This window comes from Lagopus muta, chromosome 7, assembly GCF_023343835.1.
Source record: "Lagopus muta isolate bLagMut1 chromosome 7, bLagMut1 primary, whole genome shotgun sequence".
In the NCBI taxonomy this organism is placed as follows: Eukaryota; Metazoa; Chordata; class Aves; order Galliformes; family Phasianidae; genus Lagopus; species Lagopus muta.
In genome coordinates this window covers 7,735,910-7,749,823 of record NC_064439.1, presented here as the reverse complement: position 1 = coordinate 7,749,823, position 13,914 = coordinate 7,735,910, and the positions used below count along the sequence as shown (strand labels likewise).

Here is a 13,914-nt window from a genome sequence, read left to right as displayed (position 1 = left end):
AAAGGGGATGAAGCGAAGGTTTTCTGAAATTCTTGCTTTTCCCAGAATTCAGGAACTATGCATAAAGCTGTCCTCTAACTGTGAATCGGGCAGACGCAGGGATTAGAAAGGAAGGAACATTTTCTTCCTTGCAGCTGAGATAACCAAGCCAAAATTATTACATATAGCAGACCACAGTTAAATATTGATTCAGATACCATTGTAAAAATAAAAAGTGAGAGAAGTCCAGCTTAAAAACAACACTGTAAAAAAACTGTGAAATAACAGTTGAAACAAATAGACCCGCAGCAGTTATTAGTTCAAAGGCTCAACTAGATTAGAAAAACAACAGATGACTCAGTACCTCCCATAGAAATCCTCCTCACTTGTGATCTGTGCAGATATTCTGCCAAGCACTAAGCTGGCATGAATTCATGCAGGGAACAACCTGCTAATTAAAGGAGTCAGGCCACTTCAGTTCCAGGTGCCATCACTTAACCTGCATTTTGCATCTAGATATCCTAGGGAACAAGACATTGTGCTAGGTGTTGAAGTTTCTTGATAACAAAAGGCAAAGCTGATTCATTGTGACCCTGTATGGCAGGACCTATCATTCGATGTTTTATATACAAATGAACTCCAGTATTTCTCTAAACGGCACTGCTTTGTTTTTTTCTTCTTTCTTTCCTTTTTGACAGCAATACTTATAACAACAACCTCTTTAACCATCATTAGCATTCACTGTTTGAGGGCACCTGGCAAAGACCTAAGGTGGCAGAGGCTGAAAGATTTGTTCCTCTTTTTCTTTGACATTTGCATTTTAGTGAAATGGAGATTTCTTACTGCACCTGCTGTGATACCTAAGTTTTACTGCTTTAGAACAAATTATACACTTGATTGCTGCACAATCTGCAAGCATAAAAGGTAGTTCCTGCTTCAGAGGAGTCGACATCAGAAGATTTATTGGCTCTGAATGCCAGAGGAACCCATTTTGACCATACTCTGAGTTCACCATAAATGCAAGGGCATACAAAAAAATCCTGCAATTAAATGCAATTATGATCCTCTTCCTGCACATCTTAGGAAGTATAAAAAGACAGTGGAAACAGCAAAAGATTGAACACCCAGGAGAACCTCAAACATGTTTTTCTTTGCTGAAAGATAAATACTGGGATACGAGAGATTTTTGGAGTTGTAGCTCCTGCCTCTAAAGCTATGAAGAACTGCTATCCCCCACATCTGATGTGTCACTGATCATTTGTCTCCATCAGACTGTTACAGGGAATTATAGGAAGGAAAACAGCATCACAGCAGAAAGTCTTCTGCCTCTGACAGTTGGAGTGTAACCATTTCCATGAACGGTACTGTAGCGTTGGCAATGCAGGTAAACACTCACTGTGCACTGTTAGAATAGTCCTACTGCTTGTGCCATCCTTATGACAACAGTGCCCATGTACACCCCCAGCTTGTCCTTGAGGCAAACATTCTGAACTTAGATGTGCTCATTTTGGAGTAACTTAGACAAAAGCATCCTGAAAACCTCAGGGTTTGGGATTCTTTGCACACTTCAGCTACAGACATGCACTAGAAGGTCTTGCTCCCAAAGCATTTCCTGCCTTCAGGCAAACCAGCAAAGGAAATTTCTGCACTGTGTTGATTTTTTTGTGGATAAATAGAGAACCCAAGTCTGTCTTTCTCACACGTTCTATGAGAACTGATTTCAGACTGATAGCAACTCTAATATGCATAGACAGTACTGAGGGAAATACAGTATGGAAACCTTGTGTGACCCCTCTGCATGTATGCAGAAACTCATTCTAAAAATGTAAAAATGCAAAGCTATAAAGCATGAAAGCATTAAAATAATCCAGTAAGATCAATCAACAAAAGCTCTTTGCTTATCTTTTTTTTTTCTTTTTTTTTTTTTTCCCTGGTGGTATTGAAACTCCAAAAGGAGAAAAGTATGATTTCTGTTGGGTCACAAATATCAAGATAAGAGAAGAAATCCAAGATAAGCATACATGGAACAGGGCAAGGGAGGAGCACAACATGTTTTTTGCAGTCTTATCACGACATCAAGATCCTTATAGTGCTGCAAAGTATCATGCTTTGATGCTGCTTGAGAGAAATACAGCATACACACTGAAAATCACCTAGGAACGTGCTGAAGGTCATGGGATTGATGCCATTGCATACTGAGGGCTTTGGACTGTTGATTGTACCTTGTTAACAATGAATTTTTTTTCCAATACCTTGAATAGACAATTTCATGCACAAAAAATTGCACTGCTGCTTAAATTTAACTGTGCTTTTCACTCTGCAAAGGCATAAATGATGTTTAATGTGGTGGGACAAAAGAGAAGAAGCAGCCCATTAATAAGTGCCATACTTAGAGAATGTTTGAACTGAAGTTGGTGGCTCCCCTTCCATACTCAGAAGGTCAGTACAGGTAAAGGCACGATCCTTCCATCAACCTTGTCAGACTTCTATTTTTTTAAGACATGGGCTGAAAGCTGAGAAAGACAAAAGCAATTTTTTGAGATGCCAGAAGTGAGGGCTTTTCTGCATTTTGATTTCCTGACATTGATTTTCTCAGTTCCAATATCTGCTGCTATTTATGTAGATCTGTCAGAACGTATGGCATTCTGCAGGCTATTGAGAAGTCAAGAACCATGCTCTGGTGAGTTTATAATCCAAAAATTGGCATATAATTTAATGAGTAAAGACAAAAGAAAACAAGATAAATAGAAAATTGCTCCTGGGAAAATTCCACTGTTTATTCTAAACTGAAAAGAATGCAAATTATTCAGATTGTTCAGTTGCAGATCTGTTTTCATGAATCATTAGGCAAGCAAGCAAGAACGAGGTCAGACACGGTGACCAAAAGTTCTCCTTGGAAGGATGAAACAACGGAAATAAAAAGCTGCAGGGCTAAACTCTCCCAGCCTTCCTCCCCTTTGCAACAGCAAAGAAGGAATCAAGAGATTTTGACAGGAAAGTATTCTGTTTTCTGAAAACTGGGATATCTTCAAGGTGATGAAAATCCATCCAACCCTTGCTCCCGTCTTTCCTGGGACTCAACGTGTTTTGTTCTGACTGAAGGAGTCAACACATAGGTGGAAATAACACCTTGGGAACTCTCTCTCCTCTTACAACACAACCCAGCAAACATTTACACTTGAAAGACTGCTGCTTTTCTTTGCATTAGCACTCTATGCTGTCCCTGCAGAAGGAGAAATTAACTTCACTTGGAATTATATTCAGAGTAACCCAATCAGTCTCGAAATATAGAAGACTGAGTATTTATATTCTCTTTATCTCATTTGTAATGCTTGCAGTTTTGTTTTTTTTTCTTTAAAGAGAAGCTTCTTTGGCAATCCTCTGCTGATAATTGGCTGTGAGTAGATTAGATGTGCGTGTGAAAGCCACCTTATTTTATAAACTACACTCATAGTTTTATTTCAGGGTGAATAACTGGTGAGGAAAAGATCAAAAGGCATACATGTTAACGTGGTAACACTTAAAACTACTAATTAGGGTCTCTTCTCCATTCTGATTGGCAAAGCAGGAATAGGGAATGCTGCTGAATGATAGGCCAACAGATATACATATTTAGAAGCCTGAAACAGAAACATCCAGAAGAAACCCACAGTTGCACAATGTTTCCAGACTCGTAGGAGTGCTTCAGATTACTTTAAAAAAGACTGCATGTAGCCCAAAGAAGGGATATTTACCAAACTTTATGTATTAGGGAATTGAGATAATACCGTATTCTTAATAAAAAATGGTGGAGAGTGAGATCAGTTATTTCAGTATAAGAAGATGAAGCTGGGAGTTAAAAAACTTTATTTTTCTGAACTATATAGATAATATTTTCTTTTATATATAGAATCATAGAATGGTTTGGACTGGAAGAGACATGTAATTCATCCATTTGGATATATTTTCTTTCTGTACAGAAAGATTCCTTTGATAGAGGAGTCAACAGAGTAAGTAGATTGGTTGTCTTATCTTCGGCATGAAAAAAGTGAAATCTTCTTTCTAAGATGAAAATCAAGTATATCCACTCAGCTTGGTAGAACTAACATAAACATGAATCAGTGTTGTGCTGTGACTGGAGGCACTGAAGCACATAAGTTCACAGCAAAAGTACACTAAAAAAAAAAAAGGGAGCTGCCCTTATGAACTTGAAAAAACTAGTAAAACAGCTCAGGACTGTCTTTCCATTAGCAGAGATAGCTTTTATTATATTATGTGTATGTTTATGTTGTGAAGCTCAGTTTCTTGGACTTAAAGCAAGAAAACAGTAAAAAACAAAAAACAACTCTCTGGATGCTTAACATCATGCGTTATCAGCTGATCATACATTATCAGTAACCAGCAGCCCAAAGATACGAACTTGCTGGTGTTCACAAATGAGTATGAGAGTTTGGTCAAATATCAAATCCCAATCTCTTGTGAATTAGCACAAACTGCTCAACAGGGATCTGTCAGGCAGCAGAAGAAGGAAGGTAAAATGGCACATATTAGAGGACAAAACTTGGGTATGTATGTGTGTGAGATGAGGAAAAATAAGCTTGTGAGAAGTCAATATGCAGAGATGCAAAAATTGCCTCATCTATTCCTGTGAGATTTGAGGTCAATAACTCACTTCAACCTCATTTTCTTGATGGAGAAAGGGAGAGACACCTTCTTGTTCCTGCACCTGTTCTTTTTCTTCCAACATGGTTTAGAGACTTGCAGTGACAACTGTTGTTTCTTAAGTCACAACTTTGAAAATAACATAGCTAAGGACACAAATAAAGAAATCCCTGAAAAAAAGCACTGGGAAGAGGAGAAATATACTAGATTCTTTAGCTGTTCTAAAGCTCCTATTTGTTTTTACTTTTGGGGGGGAATAAGAATACTTCTTATTGGATTTATATCAGGAAACGAAGCATAGGAATGTAGCCAGCTGTGAAAAATAGGCAAACCCAAAGATAACAGTAGCCGAGAGAAAGAAAACAAATTGGAGATTTCAGAACTGCTACATCAGGCTTCATGAAATACAAAAGATATCTGACAATTTGTGTTTTTTTTGGCTTTTTTTTTTTTTTTAAAGGCATACTCTGAAAACTTCCTTCAACACCGCAATGCGATGGAAAGTACAGCAATGATAGCACAGTAGCAAGGCCCTGTGCTGCAGCAAATGAGGAGTTGCTCAAATACAACATCAACGGGCTCAGAAATAAAGGTAAGATGCAGCTTACCCTTGGAAAGCCTCAGGTACACAGGGACCTCCAGCAAGACACCCTCACCTCTGCTGCCAACCCTTAAATGAGGTCTGGGAAGGGATGGAGCCAGGATCCACCCCTTCTGGTCACTCCAGTGCACTGCACACACCTGAGCTCCCTGGGTCGGCCCAGCCTTCAACCAGATGCTCAATCACTGGTTCAAGCCATGACTTAGCATTTCTGTTACAAACACAATTCTACTTCAGTCTATTCTGCAGACAATTACAGAGCAAATTAAGAGCACACCTGTTCTAGATTTGAAATATTCCTAGTGCCAAGTTTGCACATCTGGAGACATCCTTGTGAAGCAGTGATATACTCACTAGCTCCTATGTTCTATTATAAATCTGTCCTGTGCCCAACAATAGGAGAAGCAAGTGCTTCCTCTCAAAGGATTTTCATAAAATCTTCTTTATTTGCATTTTTAGACACAATTACTTTGCTGCACATTTATACACTTGGCAATTATATAAATAATTTACATGATAAAACAACTCCACAAAGATAACAGTAGCTACCACATGGGTTTTGGGAATCTAGTCATGAGCTGATTATTCTCTTTATTTCAAATCAATAGCACTATAGTGTCTAAATTCATTTGCACACTTGTTCTTTTTCTTACCAGCTGTTGCCCTTTTGGACCCCAACCAGCATACTGAAGCTTTGCATTGCTGACCTCAGGGGGATACAAATTCTGGGGATCCCTGCAAAAGAAAAAAACAAAATTTCAACTTCAGGAATGTCCTCGTGTAAGCTGGTGCACGCTCTCCTTTGGAAATCCACCATGTTTCATTAGGCATCTTTCAGCCAGAGTCATCTCACATTTTGTGCCCAAATTCAGCATATGTCTTATCATATGATAAGAACTATACCAGTACCAAGCACTGGTAAGATCAAACTTTTACCTGACAAGCTATGTTTTCCATTAATATGATGTTAAAAACATTAGTTTTACCATTGATTTCCCTAAGCCTTAAGAATTAGTCAAGGGATGGTAAACACAGTAATTGTATACACTGATGGTATCTAATAAGGATAAACAATAATCACGTATTTGAAACATAATGCCACAAGAAAAAATATAATTTCTTCTTCATCATCTCACAGCTTTCCTGCCTAATAATTTTCCTTTGTACATGATGGCAAGCATGTTTTGCAGCTGTATAACAACTGATATGAAGTCTGGCTTTGAAGGCAAAATCTCCTGCTAATACAAAAAATCTCTATCTTTTAGAAAATAAAATACTTTTCCTGTTCTTTCATCTATTACCTTTATTTTGTAGCTGAACAACAGTGAGATGTAGCAAATGCAATATAGAAAAAGGAATGGTTTTTTTTTTTTCCCCGTAAATGTCAGAGTAGCATAATGTCATTTCATCATATCACAGAAGGCAAAACTTCCAGTATATTGATGGTATTTATACTCAGTAAAAATAAGTACATTTTATATTCTGAAGTCACATTACTAAAACTGTGTATTGTAATGTTCAACAAATAAATGCACTAAAAAAGTCAGTATACAGTACGTCTCATTAGCAGAATTCTAACATGGCAATCTGAGGCTAACATTGCCCAAAAATGAGAAAAGAGCCAAAGCCTGCCTAGCCTCCTAGCAAAAGACTGCTCTGCAGCATTTGTTACTTAAATAAAGGCAATTTTTTACGGATTAAATTTTCAAAACAGAACAAAACTGAAAGCAATAATTAGACACTAACAAAATTCTTTTCGTTGCCTGGACTATGAGCAATGCAGTGCCATGGCTATGTTCCAGTTCTGCCTATGCAGAACAGATCTCCCATGGCTGTACCTTCCCATTGCACCATGGATGCATGTCCAATAGCACCAGCAACAGGAGAACTTAGGAATGCATTTTACAGTCTTTCAAATGGGAAAAGTGTTTTTCCTGTGTGCTCCAGTTTAAAGCCAACTACAATCAGAGTAGACCCTAAATGAGATGAGATACCGATGTACACAGAGTCCATTTCCATAACGGATCTGGTTGGAATAGCAACTTTTGCACTGCTGCTAGAGAGTGGTTATAAACTATAACCCACATTGTCTCTGTGAAGAGGCCCTTGGAGCTGACTGAACAATGAAGTGCTCATGATGACAGGTCTGATGTAGAAGTGGAGAGATGAGTGGTTTGTTGAGGCACTGACCCTTCAAGTCAATGTGCATCACCCAGATGGCTTCTGGTTCTACTGGCAAAGTGTCACTCAGCACTGATGCTGGTGGGATATAATTACGCCTTTTCTTGTGATGATTTTCAATTATAAGTAAGTCTTTGTGGGCAGCTTGAAGTCACTTTTGTAAGATAAATGACTGTCATACTGAACTCCTACTAATAACAGCCAGAAAAGTCCCATTCCCACAAGAGGAACAGCCTTACAAGTTCTGTATCTTTTCAGGTTTGTATGCATCAGCTACTTAAACTTCAAGTCAGCTGTTCCTGTTAAGACTCAATTTCTTTGGTTAGCTACTTTGATTATCCCAACAGACAGTAATATCTGAATGCAGGAGAGAGAAAACTAGTGAATCAAATAAAAACCTCTCATGGGAGAAAAACAGTCATTTACTATTTGACAAATAAATTATCTATTTGTTGGTGGTTTGTTTGCTTGCTTGTTTTCACCTACAGTAAGAAGAGGAGCAAGATACTATAAACAGCATAAATAGAGAGGGAAATATCATCGCCAAACAAACAGATAAGACAAATTGTAAGAATTGAAACCTGTAATGCTTCAAATAACTCAGGTGGAGCTCAGCGACAGACATACCAATTACATTCTGTAAATCAGACCAGAGCCCAGACAAGTCCCATCATGATGCTCACTGCATCATGCTCTAGAAGAGGAAGACTCTAATGCAATGAGAAAAGCTGTATAAACTGGCTTTGGTGGCTGATAAGGTGAAAGACAAGGCAGAAGGTAAAAGCCCTCCATTTGGTTTACCAGGAAAAAGCTCTGCTGCAGACATGAAAAGCAGACATTTTCCCTTTCTCTGAGGAAAAATATCATTACATCTGTCGAATTAGTTCCTACGCTGCTCAGAATGGCTGGTAAATTTCTCTTGTAGCCTAATCTTGCTTATTTGCAGCTTGATAAATGTGCAGATAGAAAGGCTGACTGATGGAATTGCATATTGTGTGAAGGTGCCTGATTTACAAATTGAGCTACACTAAACTTCCTCTACATCGAATGCTCTTACACATTCAGTGTATAAGAGCAGGCATGCTGAAGTCATGATGTAGACCACTGCAGGGAGGTATTAGCTAGGAAGCTATCCTTGTACTCTGAACTATTCTTTTCCACCATGGGATAATAAAAGCAGTTTAAGATCCTAGTTTCCTGCAGAAATGCTCCTGACAATTGGACATGTTCTTCTAGTTCTCTTCTCTTAGAAAGAAGAGAATCCTCTTCCCAAGAGAACCACTATTCACTCCTTGCGGAAAACTTGAGCATCCCACCAAAAGGCCTGAGAAGACATCCCTCTTTGTCAGCCATGATCTAGAAGGCTTTGGAGAAACTGGAACATCACGTGCTCTGTATTAGCAGTGACCAGGTGAGACCAGACTGTCTGTAAGCCTTAAAATGGCATAAAGTTAAGCTCACCTACTGGTAAACTCTACCATGAAAGAGTAGATTCCTACATGCTTACATGAGCTACATGGGTGCTTAAACATGAAATCCCTCCATGGGCAGCCCCAAACAACTCCATTACAAATCCACTCCATCAGCTACAGCAGGAGTACTTGCCTACACAGCCTCTATAGTGGGATGGCCATAGCCTGTTACCGCTCCCTCCAGGGAAGCTGTTCATGATCCACAAACTGAAACACACATTTGGAGAGCAGAAAATCAAGCTGTTGCATTGCCTACTACATCAAACACACCTCAGCTTATCTCATCCTATTCTGGACATTCTCCTTGTTATTCTCCTTCTTAATGAAGCCTGAAGGGTCTCAGACCAAATGCACACCAAAAAGTCAGGGGCACTCGCCCATTGTCCAAGCACTGCATACGTGGAGTCTCATGATGGCCTAACCAGCCACCTCCTTCTGGGAGCTATATTACTACTGAAAAGCAATGGCTTTTCACAGCTACAGCCTTCCTCTAAAACATTCTGCTTAAAATTCTTCTATATATATGTTCTTGAATCAATCACAATTACAGGGCAACACAGCCTCTCCGAAGAGCCAATGCTTCTCACAGACTCTCATCATTAGGTCTTGTTTGGACCCAAGCCTTCCCCTGTGAGCTCATTTGTGCCTTGGAAATGGGTTGTTCTGAAGTCAGCCTGTATATCTACTATTACAGGTTCACATGAAGAAATAGGTTCACTGCATCTTTACACCACTTTCAGTGTTTCCTTGTGGAAAAGCACTCTATTTTTTCCCAGCCAAAGTAATGGCAAGGCAAGGGCTTGTTAAAGGGTTGCTCTTATTTATTTCATCTCTTAAGATGATTGATTTTAAAGCCTGGGAAAGAAGGGAAAAGTAACATTGTTTTAGGCCAGACAGAGGATGGAGTGGGTGCTGTATAAACTCTTCCACATTCAGATGACATTGTCTGGAACAGAGGCTGTTAAGCTGTTCCAGGAACAGGAATTATTTCAGCACAATGTTCACAAAAGATTATTGAACTAGTAAACAGAGAAATTTACTCATTTCTTTAAATGAGTACTCATTTCTCAAAAAGTCTTAACAAGAAACGTTCCTGAATGTAATTAGCATGCCATCTACCAAGTCATTTTTTTCCTTGTAATTCAGATCAAAACATCTATGTAGAATAACAAATCAAACAGTCATATCAGCTTGCCTGTTTTTGACCTTAAGCAATACTGTGATTAATGAAGAACTGGTTTTAAAGAGATTGCATTCTTTAAGCTGAATTTTTTCAGTCTGTGTGTTCCCTCTTTTTCCTGTTCTGAAGAGCATTTTCCCTCACCAGCACTGAGTCTTGCTCTGAGCACAACCATGACAAATGGTACTATAACAATGGCTTCAAAAGCAGCTTAAAACAAAATAAAATGTCCCAATAACTCAGTCAGAAGCTCCTTGGATTTCAAGAATTCTTCAAGGAAAATATTCTAGAGAACCAGACTGAAGAAGACTGGAAGTTAAAAAAATCACTCAAAATCTGGGCTATGGTATGGATGTTCTTCCTTGGTACTGCTTGAATAATGTTTCAGCTTGATTTCCAATACAGAACAACAGTATTTGCATGGAATTTCTTTGCATACACTGCTGATGTGAACAAAAATGCAACGATTTCCACCGAACAGCACTGCCATATGTCTAAATATATGTGAGCTAAATATATGAGCTGGAGTGAGTTCCTGAGAAAAACTCTGAGCCCTCTTGGTTAACTGTGACATAACTTCAGAGAATAAAGAAAGCATTTGAAAACTGCACTGTCATAGGAAAATAAGTTGAAGAAAAAATAGGGAAGGCAGGAATACTCTTCCAGTTATTTTCATCAAACCATCACTGAATATCTTGATAGACAACAGCCATAAGCACATCAGCTCAGCTCACTGTAAATTTTTTTTCATGGTTAGCTATTAAAAAAAAAAAAAAGCTATCCATCCTAATTATCTGTCTTAGCACTAGAAGTTGGTGTCTTCACATTGACTTTTAATAGCATAAAACCAGACAGCAGCTTAAATAGATTTCTTTTTCTCTGCGAAGAGGAAGAGAAAAAACAGCAAAAAGAAGAAATTTGGAAAGGTTATAAAGAACTGGAAACTTCATATTTAAGAACTGTTGGTGAATTAAAAAAAGAAGTAGACTCGAGGATATTTGCAAAAAGAAATTAAAGGGAGTAGAACACATGTTCATAAATGAACAAAGAACCATAGATTCTCCAACCAGAGGTTGGAGAAAGAGAGGAAGACTTCCAAGAAGCAAGAATGCCATTTCTCATGGAGCAAGAAGGCATTCTTAAATAATTAAATGACTTGTTTACTTCAGTATTCACCAAGGAGAAAAGGAGACAGGTGTCATTAAGAAAATTGCTTCCCAGGAGATACACAGTCTTACAGAGACTCTCAGCAAGAGGAAAACACAATACAGATGGGAATCAAAGACTTACCAGAACAGATAATCAAGAAATTAAACTATGAGAAAATGCAACTAAAGGAATCATCCTGGAATTCTAACACAAGTGCTTTAACAGATGGAAAAAGCTCTTCCATGCATGTAGGTTTATCCACTATTAAAGATTTAATGCATGTAGGCACAGATATTCTTTTTTTTTTTTTTTACAGCACTTTTCAGTGAATTGAAGTTGGAAGAAGCAATAGAAGCAATCTGAATCAACTAACTTCAAACACTGATCCACATCTTATCATTTAACAAGTCTTAAAACAGCTTAGCTCACCCAGCGTTTTGTCCAGGATGAAGGAATTCCATGGAGTTAGAGCATACAAGATGAAAAGCAAGGGAATCTAAAACATATTTGGCTCTGATTTAGCAATCTAGTCAGATACAGCAGAGAATAGGAGCTGAGAGATCTGTCTAATTATAGCCTGCCATTGTTTGTAAAGCACCCGTGTATGTAATTTTTGGTACTAGACTTGTGAAATATTGTACAGTACAATATCACTTTAAAAATCAACCACACGCCATAAAGGGAGCCACAAACTTCCTCTGGGAATTAAATAAACTTAAGGCATTGGCTTGTATTTCCAGTGAAGATCTAATCCAATCTAATCTAATCCATGCTGGAGGACAGCAAACCACTCATCGAAATCTCTAGGCTTACCCGAGCACACAAAGAATGGAAATGGCCCTTAGATGTTGGTAACAACGTTCTTAAAATTATGATATTTTCACATTCCAAACATTTCCAAATCCAGCTGAGTTTCTCACTAGTGAAGCCTGGTTTCTGTATTGAGTGACCCTGCACAATTTATTTAAGAATAGAATTTAATAGGAATCCTACTTCCATTTTCAGGGAATGCTGCCTCAGATAAATATTATGGCAGACTTTGTTTCAAATCCTTCTTCTTTATTCCTCTTTTTTGGTTTTCCAATGAACAATAAACTGTTGACCTTTTCTCTAATATCAGGAAGTTGGACTTTTCCCTGCCAAACTGCTAACATGTGCACCTAACTATTAATTACTCAAGATTTTATTTCTTTTTCCTTCAGTTTCTCCAGCCATTACTCTCATTCTTAATACCAAATCCTCCCATCAGGGGACTGCTCCTTTTTATTATCGCTATGTATGGTTTCTAAGGTGTCCACCCACATCACAACTAACTCTGGAAAAGAGAAGCATGTGGTAAAGAATTGCTTTGCCTACACAGAGGAGGAACATTTCAAATTAAAAATGCTGAGCAGTGACCAACATGGGCGAACAAATGGCAAATTCCCAGTGGAAATGATATGGTTTTGAGCTGCTGAAGTGATTTTCCTCCCACTGGCACAGGCTACAACAGTCTTCAACGCTGAGCTGCTCTCGACCTGCCACCACTTGGAAGTGAGTGATGTTCAAATAAAGGCTTTGCTTAATGAAATGCTGGAGCTTTCTTATTAAAAAGGTACAAAACGAATTTCCAAGCAAGAAGCACATGTATTTAACTGCTGTTCAAGGACTGTCCTTCAGTGTCTAATTCATATGATTAAAAAAGCAAGGAACCCAACTGATCCATCAGGACTTGAGCCAAATTCCAGTAAATTCAAAGATTCCTATTTGCTCCAGCGGATTTAAGGTCAGGCTCCACAATCAAAACACCAATATAACTTGTCCAGTCTTCTGTTGTCAAAAACAATGGGATAAGCATATCTGATCATGAGTATGTTGTTATTCATAGCCTGGCACAAGAATCACCACACAATGAAGCAAAGGTTCCTGGATTTGCCATAGAAAGCTCTTCAAAAAATGATACAAACAATGGACTGTAATTGGAAAACAGAGAGTAAGGAGGAGATGCAACATTAGCAGATTATTCACAAACTGCATAAAGCATTTGCTTTTGAGTTGTTTTAAAAAAATTTGTAGTATTATTTGTTTTCACATATCTCTTATAAGAGCTAGTTTCAATCCCCTATGTCATTGTTAGGGGAAGAATGCACCTCATACAGTAAAATCTAATTAGCTGAAAACAGACTCTATTAATTACCATGCTTTTTTATCTTAAAATAAAATATGGGCTCTAGTACAAATTTATAAAAGTTAAAGAGTGAAATCGTGCAGCACTTCTACAGTAATTACTGCGTATCACCACTGTGGGGTAAGCAATATTTCTCTCCCTGCTTCGCAGATGGAGACACAGAAGCACAGGAAGACTCTTGTTGTGCAATGATATTGGAATGCTAAAAGGAAGGGGCATTATAGAACAAAACAGACTTGGTCATACTGGAAGTTGTCTCCGGCATGGCCAGTTCTCTGAATGGTTTTCTATCTTTTCCTATAAATAGGAAAATAAGAGCACGTGTGAGGAAAATTTGGCCGCCTTTCAAAATGCTTAACAGTACTGTATAAATTCTTATTAAACTTTCTTGAATGGGCCTTAATTTCTTCCCTGGCTATAGCTTGTATAAAAGGATTGGACAGGAACATTAGTGAGAGCTCTGCAGAAATCTGCAGCCATTGCTTTGAAAATGGGCTGAGTTCTTCCTCCTGTTACAGCTTGGGTGATCTCCAGTGCACATTTC

At 38.3% G+C, this 13,914-nt stretch overlaps 1 protein-coding gene across 9 annotated transcripts in view; it reads right to left on the bottom strand.

Moving 5' to 3' along the window:
* Positions 1 to 13,914, bottom strand: part of DPP6 (dipeptidyl peptidase like 6) — a 489,696-nt gene that overhangs the window by 89,233 nt on the left and 386,549 nt on the right. For all 9 annotated transcript variants that reach the window (XM_048951963.1, XM_048951964.1, XM_048951960.1 and 6 more), the window contains one exon: positions 5,875 to 5,956. In XM_048951963.1, coding sequence (XP_048807920.1) covers positions 5,875 to 5,956 — 82 coding nt within the window. The remainder of the gene's footprint in view (positions 1 to 5,874; positions 5,957 to 13,914) is intronic.